Source organism: Nuphar pumila, chromosome 2 (genome assembly GCF_984573655.1).
Source record: "Nuphar pumila chromosome 2, dmNupPumi1.hap1.1, whole genome shotgun sequence".
NCBI classification, from domain to species: Eukaryota; Viridiplantae; Streptophyta; class Magnoliopsida; order Nymphaeales; family Nymphaeaceae; genus Nuphar; species Nuphar pumila.
Window position 1 is genome coordinate 111,569,199 of NC_143250.1, and position 20,972 is coordinate 111,590,170.

The 20,972-nt window shown below is 35.9% G+C and overlaps 1 protein-coding gene across 1 annotated transcript in view; it reads right to left on the reverse strand.

Annotated features, from left to right (window-relative positions):
* Nucleotides 1–2,742: 2,742 nt before the first annotated feature.
* DIT2.1 (dicarboxylate transport 2.1) overlaps nucleotides 2,743–20,972 on the reverse strand; it is a 33,877-nt gene continuing 15,647 nt past the window's right edge. Inside the window, exons 3-5 of the mRNA XM_089998135.1 lie at nucleotides 12,888–13,336; nucleotides 3,266–3,395; nucleotides 2,743–3,162 (exon numbers count right to left, since the gene is read on the reverse strand). Coding sequence (XP_089854261.1) covers nucleotides 3,280–3,395; nucleotides 12,888–13,336 — 565 coding nt within the window. The 3' untranslated portion in view covers nucleotides 2,743–3,162; nucleotides 3,266–3,279. The remainder of the gene's footprint in view (nucleotides 3,163–3,265; nucleotides 3,396–12,887; nucleotides 13,337–20,972) is intronic.

Below are 20,972 nucleotides of genomic sequence, written 5' to 3' on the forward strand. Positions count from 1 at the left end.
TTGTTTAGTGGAAATCGGCTTTTCTATCACCGAAATCTGAATTGTATGCAGGTTTTAATGGTGATCCGAAAACAATGGCCATGAAGGCATCAATTTTTTTTGGTTCATAAAATACATTTTTCATTAAAAAAACATGATCCAAGTGTTGATTTTTACTAAATCAAGCATGCTATCTATTATAAAACACTTCAAATTATGGGGCCTGATGGGACAGAACGAGAAAAAAGGGCTTAATATGTTCAGCATATATATATATATATATATATATGAGAGAGAGAGAGACCGTCTTGACTATCAAGATCTATATGGTAGAATGCCATCATATATTTGCAGGCTCCTTAATGATCAGATAGCTTGTGAATGTCGTACTATGTATATGTATATATATTGAGAAGCTATCCTACTGCATTCCTACCAGATGGTACCCAATTGCATGGAACCATCGATTTTCAGTGTTTTTTCAAAATTTTGACCTGACAAATGTGTTCAGTGTTATTGATTTACTAGAAATTGACAATTGGATCATTTGATTTTGATGCATGGATAGGTTTTATAAGGTTGAAAAATTAATGGTCTAAATTTTCATAATTTTTTTAGGCTTCAAATACCATTTTTTCTATCCAAAATGTATGATAAGTGTCAATTTCTAGTAAATCAATCATACCGAACACCTAAGGTCAGTTTCGAAAAAACACCCAAAAAAATCTTAGTGGGTAGGGTTGGTATGTTTTCTATTGTTTTCATTTCTCATATATATATATATAAACGTCACCATACATGTTCAGACCTTCTTGACGATCAATTCACATGATAGCTTGCGATTGTAAACATGGGGGCGGATTTCATAAATTGTGGGGCATTTTGAGAAACATGTCATTTTGCAAAGACAATATAATCATTTTTCATTGCCATTTAGCTAAAAAACAAAAATACTAATACATGTTTTTTACTAAATAAAATATAGAGATTACATCTATAAGTTTAGATTAAGAAAAAAAAAACACATGTAATGTTTTTTAAAGGAAAGCTTCACATTTCCCCTTGACTAAAATTACTCATCAAATAATATATAATATTTTAAAACTAAAATGCAACACCAGCGAATTTTTTGTGCATTATGTCACATCAAAAGATAGCCAATTCTTGTTAATACGATCTCTGATGGCCCTCAATGCTTATGGGTGCATAAACAATTGGGAGCTAGACTCCTAACACATTGTAAGTTTGAAACTTTTTATTCATTCTTTAATGAAAAAACAGGTGAGAGCAGTTGGATATCCGGCAGGAAGCTTTTAATGGTTTTAATGTCCCTTTCTCTTGGATGGCCAAAAACAAAAAAAGCTCTGCAAAAAAGAATTAGGTCGCAAACTACAAAGGCACTTTGGAAATTACTCATATCTTGATCTGTACAAGCATCCTAAGATGTTGTCTAACTCAATGTTATCAGTATCGACCGATACTCATAGTATCGGAAGAAAATCGATACGCTGCAAGCTTGAATCAGCTATTTTTAATAAATAAAAAAAATACAATAAAATTATTTTTTAATATTATTTTAAATTTATTTTAATGGTTTTAACACGTCATGTTATGATTGACACATAACAAATTATTATTATTTTTGGGCCGATACAGAACCTTTCACTTGAGTATCGGTATTGATCGATACAGCTGAATGGGTGGCCAAACGATTCAGGGACGATACCGATACTGACAACATCCGTCTGCCTCTATTCAAAGAATAGTTGCAATGGCAAATTCAACATAATACAACATACGTCACAGGGACACCATTTTGGCCACATGAACCGGTCATGTTATGACATACTGACACAATCCTCACATGTATATACATTGTTTTAATATATTATATTATTTTTAAATTATTATAATTATATTTTTTATAAAGATACACTTTATATATTGATATATTCAAAAGATAGGCTTTTATTATTAGATAATTAAAAAAATCCATGTCATCAAGTCTTATTTTATTGAAAAAAGCATGAATTCGCATCTCAAACTCGTGTCATAGGGTGGTATACATATCTTTGTGACATAGATGATAAATCAAAGCTTGAAACTTTGAAGACACAATGAGCTCCAGAACAGAGCAGACAGACCAAGGTCTGAGTAAACCCACATTGAATCTGGTCTTATCTTGATTCTTAAAGCCGAGTTTAAACTTTTATGACGAACCAAGTCTGATGGAACCGTACCAGCCTCAGACCACTCTTGTCTTGTACCACCAGTTTCATGCAAAGGAGTGAACCCACATGGGATGGTTTTGGTGGATCCATAGCTCCAAATTGTGTAGCTAATGACGACAATGGATGCAGTGCAAATGGATGATCATCCAAAGTTGCAGGTATTCATGGACAACAAAGACAGATACACTAAAAAACAAGTTGTGAACCTTTTAGCATGCACATAGAATCTGTGGGTTTGGGTGAATCAACAACTATGATTAATACCAGGATGGTTTTCAATATTCATAATAGGGCATTGCATTTCAAGTATCATGGTTATTACCGATGAATTCCAAGTGGGAGGTTGAGCTGCCCCCTTTCAACACTTAAAAAAACCACAAGTCGCCAGACATGGTACCTAAAAGTGAAAACAATACTACTTGTGGCCATTTCTTTCATTGATAACAGAGAGATGGATTAAACCTACTGTGGTTGAAAAGGATGGCAAAAGGGCACAAGTCCATGTTATCTAATGGTAATTGGAGGAACATGAGCAGAAAAACATTGTATAAAGAAATGGATCAATCTGCTGCTGGATTAAGAATTTCAACTACATGGGCTAGAAAAAAAGTAACCATCATCAAAACAATCATGCAGCATCAATAATTTGAAGAATCCACCATATCCCAATCGTAAAATAATTGATCCCTCTTCCCTCTGGCTTGGACAGTCAAAACTTCAGGCTATATACCAAATTGCATTCAAGCTCCTCAATTCTTCACGGAAGGTGCTTGCTATGAATGGGGTCACTGGCACAATGTGAAACTGCGATAACTGATCATTGATGACAGATACTGATTCTGGACCACTAAGTTGGTTGTTGCAGTTGGACTGCAGATGAGCTTAATCTTTGAAACTCTTCTAAGTTTTATTCAGATGTCGAGGGAAGTACCTCTGATCGTTGGATGCCAAGCTGATGAGGTGCATGAAAATGACATGATCAGTTTGATTGTCAAAGACAGTAACACTTCGAAACTAGACTGTGGCATGCAAAAGCTTAGGGAGTCTATGCTTACAGGAATGTGGAAACTCAATAGAGGCCCAAAAACTTCCACCAGAAGGTCCCCACCACTCCCCAAATCACGGCATTTATCACAGCAGTAATGAACCCCAGCTTGAAAACATCCGGAAGCTCCACATACCCCGCTGGAGATGGGAAAAGAAAAACTTTAATTTTAAATTACAGGGCCAATTAGAGAAATACAATTTACATTGTGCAAGGATCAGTTAATTTTTAGCTATGAAAATTATACTTCTGGGGAACATACAAGTTAATACAATTTTACAAAGCCAAACGGGGGGTAAGGAAACACTTCCAGTGCAGCAAAGGCTGCTAATTGTTGCATCTAGGCCAGACCCATGTGGACTTAGAACCAGAACTGACTAGAGCGATCGATAAACTTAGTATGGTTCAGAACTAATAAGGTGTGTGTATATATATACCTAATGGTCATTTCACCATTACCTACAAACGCCTCTTTCTTTTTAGTTGTTCTTCATGGAACTAAACCTCGCAGATGCGATCTACATGTTTCATTTAGTGGGAATCGGCTCTTGAATCGTCCAATTACATGTAAGCAGGATTTTATAAGAATTCAAAAATCGATGGCCTACAATGTGTGATACTTTCCTGGGTTATAAAATCATGTTTTTTCATTAAAAAAACATAATCCAAAAGCCAGTTCCCACTATTTTGAACATGCTGAATCCATCCATCAGGTCAGATTGGATCAAAACAACCTACACATGGGAGATCAAGAGGCGTTTGAATGGCACCATTACAAAATATTATCCCTATATATATATATATATATATATATATATATATATATATATATATATATATATATACACACACACAGATGTAATGGACATGGTTTGTTTAGTAGGAAACTTGTTTTGAATCATGTGATTATGACAAGTAATTAAGTTTTTAAAGGGTTCTAAAAATCAATGGCCCCACAATGTGCCAAAATTTCATAACTCAAAAGATCACATTACATCATAAAAGCACGATCCTGTTAAAATATGTTGTACATATATATATTTATATATATAGATCACGACACATACACATATATATATTAATTATATATATGTCTATGTGTCTATCTACATATATAAATATATATATATATATTTATATCTTTTGTAAATAGACCCATATAGGGGTAAAACAGTCTTTTTACTTCTTATCGCATATTGTAATTTTTCTCCTTTTCTTTTATTTCCTTTTTTCTTTCTTTTTTTATTTTCTTTATTCCTTTTCTTTTCCACCTTGGAATGGGCCCCACCTAGGAGGACGTTGGAGCATCCAACGGTCATATTTATGACCGTTGGAAGGGCTCCAATGTCCCTCTAGGAGCCCTTCCAAGGCCTCCTCTTTTGTCTATAAATAAAGGGGTTTCTCCCCATTGTAAAGTATGCTTCTTTGAAGCCTTTTGAGTGGAATATATATTTTTCCTCTTCTTTTGGGTGCCTTACCACTTTAAGTGGTTGTGTTGTTCTTTTGCCCATTAGTGGCTATTTGTGTATGTGCGTGCTCTCTTGTTTTGCTCTTGGAGACTTCATCTGGCACTTCATTACAGATCCAAGGCTTGATCCTTACATCTATGTGGTTAGATTGAGTGTCGATACAACTTGCACTGATGATTTCTAGCTCATTAGTTCTTACCTTCATTAGTAGCAAATATTTTCCCTGTATATATAGAGGTTAATATTTGGTGCCTTTTAAGGTAGTAAATTATATGGAACTATTGAGCTAAAAATCCTAGGTTCAAACTTAAACAACTCAATTTGACCAGATGTGTTCAGGAAGGTTTGTTTGCTAAGGATCAAGCCTTGGATCCTATGTAGTCAAACGCATTAGGCGGTGGCTAGTCGGTAGACCCCTAAAAAGACTAGTGGAGGACTTGGCGGGACTGGTCAGTACCCCAATTAAATATAAAAACGTACATAAAATATACATAAAAATATGTTTAATTCTTTTACTAATAAGATGATTTCATTACACAAGTACAAAATTACACATGCTTCACAAAATATATTAATATACATAACCAGAATACACATATATATAATTGTACACACACAAATACATATATATTCAATTATTCATAACATATTCAGTATAATCAACAAAATATTCTTTCAACCTTTCACAAAAGCACAATAACACAGACATATATAAATAACATATTACATAATTCATAATGCTAAACAAGCTTTCAAGCTTTTATAGAAAAAATTATCAAAAAAAGTAACATAAAAAACATAATCAATTAAAATTAATTATGCATGCTTTCAATATTTCACGAAAAAAATACCAAAAGCAAAGTAGCACACACACACACACACACACACACACACACACACACACACACACACACACACATATATATATATATATATATATATATATATATATATATATATACATATATATATATATATATATATATATATATATATAATAACTAAGCATGTTTTCATGATTTCACTGAACAAATCACACAAAAACACATATATAATTATATATATATATACAAAAAATAACAATATATATATATGAATAATAAATAACTAAACTACACTCATGCCTAGGCGGAGGCAACTTAGTCGCCGACTAGGCGCCTTAGTCGGTGTCTAGTCGGCAAAATTGGTACTTTTTAAGGTACCCACTTAAGAATTGCAAAGCCTAGGAGTTTTACTTAGCCTAGACCAGAGTTACCGGAAGCGCCTATGCTTGAGGAGAAGCGCGCTTCCCCGGTACGCGTTTCGGAAGCGCAAAACGCGACGCTTCCGAAATGCACGGAGAAGCGCACTTAAGTATTAGGAAGTGTGTACCCCTTTAATGGGGTACGAGTTACCTTTATTACTATTTTGCACTTTTTTTTTAAAAAGAAAGAGTTTTTTTATTAAGGGCAAAATTGGAATTTTAAAAAACACGCGAAAAAAACATAAAAGAGAGGCTTTAGGGTTTTTTTTTCACGCCTCTTCCGAGTCTCTCTCTTTCTCTCTCTCTCTCAGGATTTTTGGCCACCGACCGACGACCTTCAGAACTTCCGACGACCTTTTCCAACGTCCGGCGACCGCAACCGATTGACGATGGGGATATTCAGGTACGCGTATCCATTTCCCATCCATCTCTTCTCTCCATCTCCCATGACTTCGATTTTTCCCCTTCACCCCTTATGTTCAGGTACGCTCTCCTCTCACTCTCTCCATCTCTTCTCTCACGCTCATCGCACGACTACAACCCCTTCACAAGCCAAGCATGGCGACTCTCGCTCAGACTCTTCAGAGTTTTTTTTTATTTTGTTTTTTTAAGGCAAGCTGGGGTTAGGCAGTCGCAGACCCTAACCGTCTCTTAAGCCCCATGAGGCAGAGAGATTCCAAGCTTTCAGCTTGGCACGAGACCCGTTTACCACATGGGATTAAGTTAGAGTATCCCTGTGACATGTTTTACACTCTTTGTCGGTTCTGCAGAATTGCTTATTCATGTGCATGTTGTTGGAAACAATTTATTCTATCTATGTTTATCATTATTTATTGGGTTGCTTATAGCTTACCGTTGCCTTGTCACCGTAACCTTGATCTTTTGAAAACGGAAAGCTTATCAGTTTTATTTTCTGAAAGTTTGGTCCTTGGAGATCCGATTCTCTACCTAGTGTTTGGGACATCATTGCCTAACGTAATTTTATTTTGGTTCACTTTCTGGAAATCTGAGATTTCTGTGGCTACTCAGAGGGTGTTAAGGTTGGGAAATAAGGTCAGTTAATGAGTTTAGACCTGTTTAAACCCATCCAAATTGTTTTCCCCAAATGGTGGGCCCATATTTTGCGTTGATGAAGAGTTTTCGAGTGATATAGGGCTGGTGTCTGACCTGTGTGGTGTGAGGTTCAGCTCGTGAGTAGAGGTTTGATTCCTTCATTCTCTCTAGAAAGTACATTTAGGGAACAGAGGATTGTTAGAGACTATTTGTTTCATTTTCCTGTTGCAATAACATGATGGTCTTTATCTTTTGTGTTATCAATATGATGATCATTTATATTCTTATTTGAGTCCCGTGAATGAACAATATATTGGTTGAGAAACATTTCACATCTTGTGGTTTAACCGAGTTTATTTGGTCGTCTTTTAAGAATAAGGGTTAATGCAGTATTTTTTTATCATTCTTGTAGGTTTTAACTTTTAAGTCATTTTGACGATTGCTTGAATCCTGATCAGATTGACTGGATCACTTTTATTATTCTTTTACTGTTGGATATATATGGATTATTGATTTATTGTTTTCAATTTCAAAGTCAATGAAAAACATGTTCTGCCTCCACAAGTTGTCTTATGGTTTCATTATGGTGTTTGATCTTGCAGACTTCCATTCTCTCCTTGATCTCTTGAAGTGACTTTGCTTTATGTGAATTCTGAACTTACATGTTGATCAAGTGAACCAAGCATGATAAAAGAAACAAAACAAAAGAGATACTTATTATAAGTATAAATTAATATATAAAAAATATATTATAGGAAAATTCTTGAATTCATATTATAAAAACATATTATACAAAATGTATACCAAGCATGATTGAGCTTATCATCCCTATTAAGTATGAATTCTTTGATATACCGAGCGTGGGCACGCCCAGGCTCGGCTCATTTACTCTATCAGAAGAGTGGCGCAACTAGTATGTTGCAGCTAGTTGTTTAAAATTTTAAATAAATATCATTATTGCTAGTAACAGTCGGCCAATATGAATTTTGTTTTTCTTCGTTGTTATGTTATCTTTCTTTAGCATTTTTTTATAAATGCAAACTTTTGAAAGAACTTTTTTTTTGTCTGCTTTATCATAGTATATTATAGAATCATAGATCTTTCACCTCCTTAAATGATGTTTATTTATTTGTTTTAGTAATTGGTAAATTATGAGTAATGATTTGTGTTCTTCACTCTCCATCCTTTACTGTTAATAATAGCTTTTTTAAAGTGTTTTAGGATGATTCTTATACTTTAATGATGCAGCTATATTTGCATGTTCTTTGCTTCATTAATGACCATCCCAAGCTATGATCACGATAATTCTGATGACGATGACGATTCTTTGTACAATTTGGAGCATGAATCATCTAATGGTGTTGGGAAGGGCAAGAAGAGGTCTTCTGCTTGTCCATATCAGTTTGAGGACAGAAACGAAAATTGTTTTGATGAGGAAGAATATGACTTGGATGACTACTATTATGAAGATGACCAAGATGATGAACCACCTAGCATGCATAAAACAACAGTGCTATGGTGTCATGTATTGAAACAAAAGAAGAGTGAGCAAGGAAAGCAAGGTGGAACCCAAGTTTTAATGTGCAGGCACTGCAAAAATATTTATCATGGGTCATATACTCGAGTTTTTGCACATCTCATGGGATCTCCAAAGGGACAAAGTGTTGGGATTGCCTTTTGCCCTGTAGTTGCAAAAAATGCAGAATTGGCAAAAAAAATTAAGAGGCAAGTTCGCTGAGTGGAGGTTTCATCAAGTGCATTTGAGTTGAGGAGATCAAGAATTGATACTCCGAAGAAGCCTATTAGTATGACTACATCATCTAGCGGAAGCCGAAAAATAGTTGATATTCGTGATACCTTTAAAAAGGTAGAAAGGGATGATGTAGATCACAAAATTATCAGATTTTTGTGTGCAAATGGCATACCTTTCAATGTGCTTCGATCACCATATTGGGAAGAGATGATATTTGCAGTTAGTAAAGTGCCCGGATATAAACCCCCATCATATGAAAAAGCGCGAACAACGTTGCTTGACAGTGAGAAAGAGCGTGTTCACAGAGAGAGTTTTCATTGTCTCAGACGGTTGGACAAATATCAAGAACAAACACTTGATAAATATACTTGCCTCAAACTGTTTTGGCTCGATGTTCTTATATGCAAGCGATTTTTCTAATGTGTAATAGTCAGCTACAAACATTGTCGAGTTTTTGAAGATGGGATTTAAACTTATGGGGCCTTCTAACGTAGTGCAAGTGATTACAGACAATGCAACAAATTGCAAGTTAGCAGGTGAATAATTAAAACAAACGTACAGGTATATTTTTTGGTCACCTTGTGTTATGCACACACTTAATTTGATCTTCAAGGATTTGGCACATGAGTTTCATTGGTTGTGAGAAACATATTTGAAGAGTAAAGAAATTGTGAAGTATATTACAAATCATTTAAAGGCACTAGCAATCTTTAGAAGCAATGAAAAATTAGAATTAATAAAGATTGCAAAAACAAGGTTTGCTTCACATTATACTACTTTGAAACGCTTGCTTGATGTGAGGGAGAGCTTAAGACTCACAATAATTTCAGATAGATGGAGCGATTGGAAGCAATCATGCACGGATGGAACTATGAAAAAAAGGGTTGTTACAACATAAACAACTATTCTTGATGAATAATATTGAGATTTTGTACGTTTAGCATTATTGATTACAAAACCCATCTATAAGATGATTAAATTTTGTGATCAGGAAGACCCTATAATTGGTGAAGTGTATGAAAGCATGGACAACATGTTGGGGGAAATCAAAGACAATCTAAAATGACAACCAGATTTATATGAAAAGATTCATAAGATTGCCTCAAATAGATGGGATAGAATAAATGCGCCTCTCCATAGTCTAGCCCACATGCTTACTCCAAAATATTACGAGTCGGAGTATCTCAAAATCCCAGCAGCAGGAGGGGTCAAACGAGTTTCTCCTGGTAAAAATTTTATTTTATCTATTTAATAAAGTTTAATGATTTAATTATTTTATTATTTTATTTGCATTTTCTTGTTATAGTTACTAAACATTTTTTTTTGCATAAAAGGATAATGATATCTTAGACGGTGCAATGCTCGCGTTTGAAGTCATATCTGCTGGAAATGAAGAGCTATCTACACTTTATAGGTCACAACTTGTGGCTTTTGCATTAAGAAGTAGAAGATTTAGCCGAAATGCAGCAAGAATAGATGCATTGAATCCTATAATGTCGGTGCTTAATTGGTGGCGTTTTTATGGTGGTGATACACCTGAGTTGAGAGCATTAGCCATTAAGGTTTTATCTCAACCTATTAGCACATCTTCTGCAGAAAGAGTGTAGAGCACCTATAATTACATTCACAATGTTAAAAGAAATAAGTTCAATGAAGATCGTGTTGATACCTTAGTGTATATTCATTTCAATCTTCGATTAATTGACAAGTATAATTAAACTGTTTGTACTTTTGTTTTGGTATTTTTTTTCTCTTTTTCTATCATTGATTGTTTATTAGCATTCATATTTTATATTCTTGTTATAAAAGGTGCAACAATCGCTACAAAGAAGGGCCTAATCGAAAATGAGATATCAATCCAGAACTTCCTATTGTAGAAGAAAATACGTTGAGATTAGAGGATATGCGATGGAGAGATTTGGATGATAGTGCACAACAATCAAGCACTATTTCCAAATCCAAACATAAAGATGCACGACCAAGAGCTTCGTTACCTCCAATAATCATATGTACAAATGAAGCTGAAGAGGATACAAATCAATCAAATAGAGCTAGTAGAACTGCCGATATACAAGAGCGACCATCAGTTCCTCATGGTCGGATTGATCGTTTCTTTAGCCAGAAACCTAGGCAAAGTATGTTGATATTGTGTTTTTTATATTTTAAATTATGGTTTTTGAACATTTTAATTTTTTAACGTATTCATTGTAGGAAATGAAGGAAGGAGCAGAAGACATGGTCGTGGAGGACAAGAAGCACGTGATGATGCAGAAAGTTCGCGATCTATTGCTGACTTGAAGGGGAAGAGAAATATAACAGATTAATGAACTCTTGAATTATTAAATTTTTTTATGATGTAGTTGGAGTAGTCCAACTTAAAAACTTTTATGTAACTTTTTTGTCATGGTCTTGTAATCTTTTTTTGGTATACTTTTATTTTGAATCTTGCGTGATGAAGTGAAGTAGCGGATTATGTTAATTTTAAGTTTAGAGTTTAGAACTTTGTATCTTATAATTTACAATTTAGAAATTTATAGCTTAAAAATTTAACTATATCTCTATGTAATCTGAGTTTATTGATTTCTCATTTTCTATGTTGCAGAGATGACAAGATTTACAACATCAAATAACAAGTTATTTGATTCTTTCGTTGAAAAATGTACATTTTTAATCAAATTTATTTGTTTTCTTAATGCATTATTTAGTGATTGCATGCATTTGTTAAATGGTTGCAATAAGAATGTGAATTATGATTTTCTCTTGATGTATGATTTTTTAAATGCTTGACAGTTGCAATATGATGCGTTTGTTAGATAATTACAACTTATATTATTTATTGTCTATATACATGTTTTATTTTGTCAATGATGACATAAATCTTAGTTTTTGATAAAATAAAAATATATAATTACATTTTTGCTTCCCTTTCAATTCTTATTCGCTTCCCTTTCACTTCTCACTCGAATCCTATGTCGCTTCCTTCTTCGCTTCTTAGGTCGCTTCCGATTCGCTCCCTAGGTCGCTTTCGAGATGCTTCCTAGGTCGCTCCTAAGTCGTCCCGCGCTTCCCGCTTCCTAAAATTTTAGAAGTGCCTCGCTTCTCGCTTCCGCTTCCCGTATCGCTTCCCGCTCCCGCTTCCTCGACTGGCAACTCTGGCCTAAACCGACTAGGCAGACTAGTCGGTGGCTAGTCAGGGCTTTTGGCTACATCGCTTGGATCGTGTTATTTTGATTCAAAAATATGATTTTTTGAGTCATGAAATTTTGGTGCCATTGTAGGCGGTTCATTTTTTAAACCCTTAAAAACCTGCTTATGTGTCACAATCATATGATTCAAAACTCATTTCCCACTAAACAAACATTGTAGATCACATCCATAAGATTTAATTTACAAAAAAAAAAAACTAAAATTTATGTTTTTCAGCTCAATAGTTTCATATAATTTGGTGCCTTCAAAGACACTAAATATTAACCCATAATATATATATATATATATTACTAATGCTATGGTGCTCTGGGAGCACCTACTCCCACATACTAGAAATCATAGTTGTAGGTTGTATATTCTCAATCAGACCTTATGGATGCACTTAACACAGTTTATTTGATAGGAATAATGCTTTGGATCATGTTTTTTGGACATAAAAATAAGGTTTTTAAGTCATGAAATTTTGATACATTGTGAGCCATTGACTTTTAAAGGTCTTAAAAAACCTACATGTATGCTATAATCACATGATCCAAAACTTGTTTTCTACTAATTAATGCTTACATATCATATCTTTAGGGTCTGATCAAGAAAAAAAGTTCACGAAATTTGAAAATCTAAAGCTTCTATTAGGTGGGAGTAGGTGCACCCGGAGTACCCTATCATTACTATATATATATATATATATATATATAGAGAGAGAGAGAGAGAGAGAGAGATAGATAGATAGAGAGAGAGAGAGAGAGAGAGTTGTGGCATCAGGTTAAAAATCTGGCCAAGCCAAAACTCTAGAATAGAACTGTGGAAGTAAACTTGGAAACACAGGTCAACTAAGCCATGTTGCAGAAGCAAAATTCAAATTTAGAATAGCTGAAGAATGAATGCTGGATGCAGGAAACCATCATACCTCCAAAATATACAGCGGCTTGCCCACTACTATAATGTGTCAGTGCACCAAAGAGGTTAGTGTTATAGGCCAATGCAAGAGCTGCCAGGACACCAGGTACCCCTGATGCCAAGTGCATGGCCAAAAATGCAGAATATAAGGCACCCACATGACCAGTCTGGCTTGCAAATAGATAGTGTATGAAGAAGTAAGCAGTCTGAAGAGCACAGAATGCAGCAGGCCAGCTCAATGAGAAGGACTGAAGTGATTTTGCCACACAATTTGACATCCATGACACAATGCCAAGATTTGTTAGCTGACCAGCCATTCCGACAAGGACAGCAAACCAAGCCAATGTGTCCCAAGCTGATTTCTCCGTCAAGCAGTCGTCCCAATTCAGCACCCCAAGAAGCAAAAGGACAGACAAACCAAGCATTGCAGCCACAACGCTAGATACACCAATAGACTCTCTGCACATACAGCAAACAGTGTCAGCTCCACTGTATTCAACAAGGCATACATCAGACAACCAGCAGATCATATCTAATATGTACTGTAAATTTTAAATGATCCACCATATAAGAGCAATCTTTTCTTAAATAACCTATTGGCACACATTCAATGGCTGGAATAGCACCTGTCCCATATGAGTAGATAACTTCCATATAATAACTGAAAGTACAGATGACACATTGAATACAAGCACAAACTAGAATAGCCAAAATAATTGTTCCCACTGATTTTCTGGTTTCAATTTATGACTGATTATGAGGCTTGAGAATATCAACAAACATGAGCATGTGTCAGATATCTGACAGACCAAATCTGTTTAGTAGACATTAGATAGCCCTTTCAGATCCAAGGAGATAAATGGCAGGGTCTGATAGAAGGTCTTCAAATCCATGGCCAATTAAAAGGCCAAAAGATCAAATTCTGTTAAGGTATTAATCCAAATAAGACTATTACAGTTAAATTTTACATCTGATAATGTATGGTGATAAGTGGATTTGGTATGACAAGGGCTCTGGCAATCTGATTCCAATTGTGAATCTGTATCCAAATATGCAATAGCCAATTAGAGACTTGGTTATACCTATACATGGACCCAATCTGAGCCATTAACATCCCTGATGAGGTTAAAGGAAAAGAAATTTTAGCTCGAACTTAGTGGATCCATGGATGAAGAAATACCTTAAGAATATAGATGGATTTGGATAGCAATCTTTCATCATAAAAGCCAGCATTTAAGAACCCTTTATCACAATAGAACAAGACAAATATGAAGCCAATATTGTAGAATGAAATGGTCTCTAAATGAAAAAGAAAATGGATTTAAGGGAAGGCTTAGGATGAAACCGATAAATTGAATCTTTCAGTCATAACGCACAACCCTTTAACACATATTTGTGTGTAAAAGAAAAAAAAAAGAATGAATGGGTCAAACACTGTTTCAATGGGAAGAACTAACAGGTAATAGCGGGACTTCAGATATGAAGACACACTTGAATTGGGCAGGAAATGTAAAAGTTCACTCCAGAGGTGCACAGAAATAGAGAATGGAACATAAAGGCAGGTTTCATAAGTTCTCACCCCCAAGAACATGCTCAAATATGCACCAGTGGTTTCATTATCTACAATATAAGTATTCTTAAAACTTTTATGCTTGTCAAGCCATGATGGATGAACTGGATCAAATGGTAGCATTACTATTAACTGGTTGTCCAAGACTAATTCATGATGCAGCACATAATGGTACTCAGGAAAGGAAGATCAGCTAGAAGGTTCGACCAGATGAGAAAGTGAAACCAATTGGCACTTTGTTGAACTATTAATTAGCAGCCACCCAATATGCTCATTTGTGTGTCAATGAACAACAGGATGGAGGGAAACCGTTGGCATTAGGATGCACAAAGTCAAAACACTAGAGTTGATACTTCCCATTGCACCCCACGCCTTACCAATAAATGGTTGTTCGCTAAATGGGAAAGCAACAGAGTGGAGGAAAACCATTAGGTTGAACAAAGTGAAAACACTAGAGTTGATTCTTAAAACTGCACCCCACGCCTTACCAATCAATGCTTGTCCACTGAATGGACAAGTACAATTTATTGACATAAGCTTGGTGAGTTTAGTATAAATCCTGACTGTCCAGGAGTGCACACAACCAAGACCAAGATGGAATAATGAGAACCAATGTTGTGAAAATTCTATTGAATTTTATCATATCATCCTAGGCCCCTTGTGTCAAACAAAGAGGTGTCTCATATTTATGCATATTTTATTATTCAGGGGATGAAAAGTAGATTATTATACACCAATGTTATTAAAATGTGCCTCAAGGTGCAAAAGGCAAGCGTCGCCCCAAGGTGAGGCCCTTTGTGCCTTGAGGCGCATGCAAAAAGTGCTAGGGTGATAAAGTGCACGCCTCATGGGTTATTAGGCGTGCGCCTCAGGGCGAGGTACGTGCCTCAGTCAAATGGGGGTCAAAGCCCCCATTCGACCATTATTTGGGGTTTAAACCCGACCCTAATTAGGGTCAGGCTCTTGCCCCTCCCTCTTTCTCGCCTCTCTTCTCTTGACTCTTCCTCTTCTACTCTAGTCTCTCGACTCTCCCACTTCTTCTCTAGTCTCTCGACGATCTCTCTTCTCTCTCATCTCTCGACTCTCCCTCTCTCTGTCTGCATCTCGACTCCCCCTCTTCTCTCTCGTCTCTCACCTCCCCCTCTTCTCTCGCGTCTCGTCTCTAAGAAGAAGAAGAAGAACTCTTCTCTCTTCGCCGGCAGGTGCTAAAAAACTTGTCTCATAAGTTTTTTTTTAATGTTAACTGTGATGGAAATGCAAGGATTGAAAAGTATATGAATTTGCAAGTTAATCTCATATTTTTCATTATTTATTTGAGATTTTCTGTTTCTTATTGGTTGTTGCTACATTAATAACACATTTCTTTTATTTATTTGTATTTGTAGATATTGTAAAGTTTTTTTTAAGTTTTTTTTATTTTATTTTGAGGCTTACGCTTTACGCCTCGCCTCAGCTTTTGGTGGGGCGCCTATGCCTCAATGCTTTTCATAACATTGTTAAACACTATGCCCCATATTCTGTAAGTCAAACCTTTCTTAAAATTTGTTGGAATTGAATGTTTTCCAAAAACTTAACTGACAAAAAAAATAAAAACGACCACCTTCACTAGATTTTGATATCTATGCAAGGCTTCTCTAACCACATTTTTGTGAAATTGTCTACGAAGAGACAATACATAAACAAGCATAAAAACCTTATAAAAGAAGTGCACGAAAGCACTCTCACAACACTTGAACAAAATACACAAAAAGTGTATAAATAATAAACATGCAATAATGCATGTATTTCAATATATAAAAGCAAATGCTTGAGACTCTCAAGCTTGAGAAAATACAAAGGGGGAACACCCCTATTTATACAAGAAGGAAGGAGGCAAGAGGGGGCTCCCCAAAGGAGTCGTTGGGGAGCTCCCAACGGTCACAATTGTGACCGTTGGGGGCTCCCCAACGACTCTATTGGGGAGACCCCCAATGCACTTTTTGAGAGTGCAAAAAAGAAAAAAATAAAAATTAAAAGAATTACAAAAATAATGGAAAAATTACAGCATATTCCAAATGGAATATGCGCAAAATGTAAAATGACAAAAATACCCTTTCGGGTAAAAAAGATAAAAATGTATAAATATATATACTTATATATAGAGATACGTATACATATAAAATATGTATACGTATTTCTATGTATATAAGTATATATATTTATACTTACAATATTGATTTTGAGTGTACATTTTAACACCCCCCTCAAACTTACGGTGTGATAACCGCAAGTTTGTCCAGAAGGAAATGAAATCTAGGCGAACAAAGAGCTTTTGTGAAGAAGTCCGCAAGTTGATACTCAGACGTCACGTATGGTAGATCAATGACCTTCTTCAAGTATTCTTCTCTGACATAATGGCAGTCCATCTCTATATGCTTTGTTCGCTCGTGAAAGGTGTGATTTTTGGCAATATAGATTGCACTTTTATTGTCACAACACAGCTTTGTTGGTTCTCGGATAGGTACTCCCATATCTTCCAAAAGTTGTCGAATCCATACAATTTCCATGGTAGTGGATGCCATGGCTCTGTATTCGGCTTCAGTGGATGACAAAGAGACTTTCTGTTGCTTTTTACATCGCCATGAAATCAAAGATTCACCTAGAAAAACACAAAAACCAGTGGTGGAGTGACGGTTACTAGGGTCACCTCCCCAATCTGAGTCAGTATAAGCAAGTAATTTTAAATCAGAAGAAGAAGATAGAAATACTCCCTTATTTATTGTGCCCTTCAAGTATCTGACGATGCAAAGAACAGCACTCATATGAACGGTTGTGGGAGCGTGCTGAAACTGACTGGCGATGTGTATAGCATGTGATAAGTCAGGTCTAGTAATACTAAGATACATTAACGAACCTACCAGCTGCCTGTAAGGGGTAGGATCAGTTAAAGGAACACCATCGTCAATTTTCATTTTTGCTCCCACAACTTCAGGAGTTTCGCATACTTTGTCATCAGAAATCCCGGATCTGTCAATAATCTCACAAGCAAGTTTAGACTGAGATAAAAAATAACCACGTTGCGAATAAGCAACCTCAATTCCAAGAAAATATGTCAGAAAACCCAAGTCTGACATCTCAAATTTTGAAGTCAAGACGGACTTAATACCCTTGACTCCTTGAACATCATCACCTGTAATTAACATATCATCAACATAGAGCAATAATATTACAATCCCTGCTTTAGATTTCTTAGTAAATAGAGCAGTGTCAGTATAGCATGAGAAGAAACCATTTTCCAACATTACACTGGTAAATCTATCATACCAGGCTTTGGGAGCCTGTTTCAATCCATAAAGAGCCTTTCGAAGACGAAGAACTTTATTTTCAGGAATCTTCATGCCTGGTGGGGCATCCATATATACTTCTTCGTTAAGATCACCATTTAAAAAAGCATTTTTCACATCCATTTGAAAAATGTTCCAATTTTTAATAGATGCAATAGTAATGAGACATCTAACTGTAACCATTCGGGCTACAGGAGCAAAAGTTTCTTCATAATCAATTCCATACTCTTGCCCATACCCTTTTGCAACTAAGCGAGCTTTATACCTTTCAAGGGATCCGTCACTCTTAGTTTTAACCTTAAAAACCCATCGACAACCTATAGTTTTCTTTCCTATGGGTAGAGTTTCGAAATCCCAAGTTTCAGCCCTTTTAAGAGCATTAAGTTCATTTTGCATAGCTTCTTGCCATTCTATACATTTTTTAGCTTCTTCAAAGTTTCTAGGTTCAAAATAAGAATGAATGGCACTAAGACAAGTCCTATATCGGGGTGAAAAGGAATCAAAGGAGACAAAACGAGTTGGAGGTCTCCTATTCCTCTCAGATCTACGGTGATCGAGAACAGGAACAAGTTCACTATATTGATCAATAGCACTTCTAAAGGTGTCTTGATTTCTACGTGAGTATGTTATTGGATCACTTGAACTCCTGCCTTCTTGTTGGTTATGCTCTTCGACATTACCCTCAATGTCCTCATCATGGTTTGATGATACATCATCATCACTAGATACATCATCATTACTAGACAATAAGTCAAAAAGGAAGGAATAATCAAAATTTTCTTGTTGCAAAACATTTTTTTCAAATCCACTTTCATTTTCCAAAAAAGTTACATTTCTAGAGACATATAACTTATCTTCTCGAAGATCATAACACCGAAATCCCTTTTGAGTTTCAGAATAGCCAAGAAAAGCGCAGGGGATAGCCTTGGGAGAGAGTTTGGCATTCTTATCCGTAAGTATGAAACACTTACACCCGAAGACTCGTAATCTATTATAATCTGGTTCAAGTTTATATAAAATCTCAAAAGGGGATATTTTTCCTAATAATCTAGAAGGCAAACGATTTATCAGATAAACAGAAGCAAGAGCAGCTTCAGCCCAAAAATTTTTTGGTATGTTTTGGGAAATAAGAAGGGTTCTAGTGGTCTCAATAATATGTCTATGTTTTCTTTCAGCCAACCCATTCTGTTGGGGGGTTTTAGGACAAGATCTTTGGTGAATGATTCCTTGATCTTCAAGATATATTTTAAATTGGTTGGAGAGATATTCTCCTCCAGAATCACTTCTAAAAATCTTTATGTTACTATTAAATTGATTCTTGATCATCGAATGGAAAGTTCTAAAGCATGAAAAGACTTCATGTTTGAATTTAAGAAAAAAGATCCATGAATATCTAGAGAAATCATCCACAAAAATAACATAATAAGAAAAACCTCCTTTTGAGACAACAGGTGTCGGTCCCCAAACATCGGAATGAACAATTTCAAAGGGTTTTGATGAGAACATAGTTCTTTGCTCAAAAGGTAAACTTTTCATTTTTCCGAGAATACAGTCATTACAAGAAAAGGAACTTTTACATAGGTCTTTTGCAAAATGTAAGTAAGACAACTTGGTGATATTAGGATGACCAAGTCTTTTGTGCCACATGTTTATATCTTTGTTTCGGGCAACATTACAAAAAGATTTTGGAACTCGAAAAGATTCCATGTAGTATAAATCGCCTTTTCTAAAGCCTTCCCCAATCAATTTCCCGGACAGGCGATCCTGTATTAAACATTTATCACATGAAAATTTAATATCACAACCATGATCCGAGAGTTGAGAAACAGAAAGAAGATTTAAATTAAGTTTAGGTATAAATCTAATTTTTGGAATAAAAAAGTCTTGAGTTTCAAAATTACCTATTCCTTTAATTTCAAGAGAAGTTCCATCCGCAGTGGAAACAAAGGATGGAGAAGCATTTTTTGAATAATCGGAAAGTGAAAACATGTTTGGGGACATATGAAAGGATGCACCTGAGTCCAAAAGCCAAGGGACTTTACCTGGAATGGAAGAAGTAGACACGGCGGCACCGGATGTAGCTCCCTTGAGAAGAGGTTGAAGGGCTTCCATTATTTGGTTCAACGAGAGTGACCCACTTGATGATGCCTCTTCCTTTTGTGGTGCGCCGGTGGTGGCCATAGCAAGGAGCTTCTTCCATTTGGGACATACCGGCTTGATATGCCCCGATTCTTTACAAAAGTGACATATAGTCTTGCTATAGTCCCGCTTCCCTCTTTGTCCACCATCTCCTCCTTGATTTTGGAATTTAAAGTGAGGAGGACGATAGGTCTTTACATTATTTCCGGGTCTTGATACGGCATTAACCTCATTATTTTCTTCATAATTACAAGGAACCATAAGAACACTTGGTCCTTGTTTACATAAATTCATACGAGTCTCCTCACCACTTAATTTGGTGAGAACATCTTCAAGAGAGGGAGGAGTAAATGAGGATAGAAGTGATGACCTTATTTGCTCAAATTCCGGTCTCAACCCATTCAAAAAATTGAAGAAACGATCTTCTTCAAGTTGCTTGTGGCGGAGTTCAATTGCCTCTCCACTCCATTTTGGTTCAAGCATAGAGAGCTCATCCCAAATAGAGGAAAGATCGGCAAAATATTCCCTAATAGACATTTCACCTTGAGTAAGGGAGAGGGCCTTCTTTTGAAGGTAATACTTATGAGATAGGTCTCTTGATGTATACATCTTCTCGAGATAATGCCAAGCTTCCGATGCCTTTTTGAATTTGATAATGTTGGCATTAATCTTTGTTTCGACGGATGCGAAGAACCAAGAAAGAATCTTGAAATTCTTCATTTCCCATTCGTCGTGTTTCTTTGAATATTCTTCAAGAGCTTTGATCCTTTCCTCTCCCTCAAGAATCTTGATTTCACTTCCGTCCATTATGGTTATCTTGGGTTCCGGTTCCGGAATTGTTCCTTGCACATAACCCCACAATCCTTTTCCTTTTATGTGGGCCTCCATATTCCCGGCCCAAATATGATAGTTGGACCCATTCAACTTGAAGCCAAGGGCAAAGTGAGACTCTTTCTCACCCATTAAGACGTAGAGAGAAGAAGAAAAAAGGCGTACCAATACGATGTTTCCACTTCTTCTTAGCACAAGATCCTTCTAAAATATTTGAGAAGCAAGATCCACC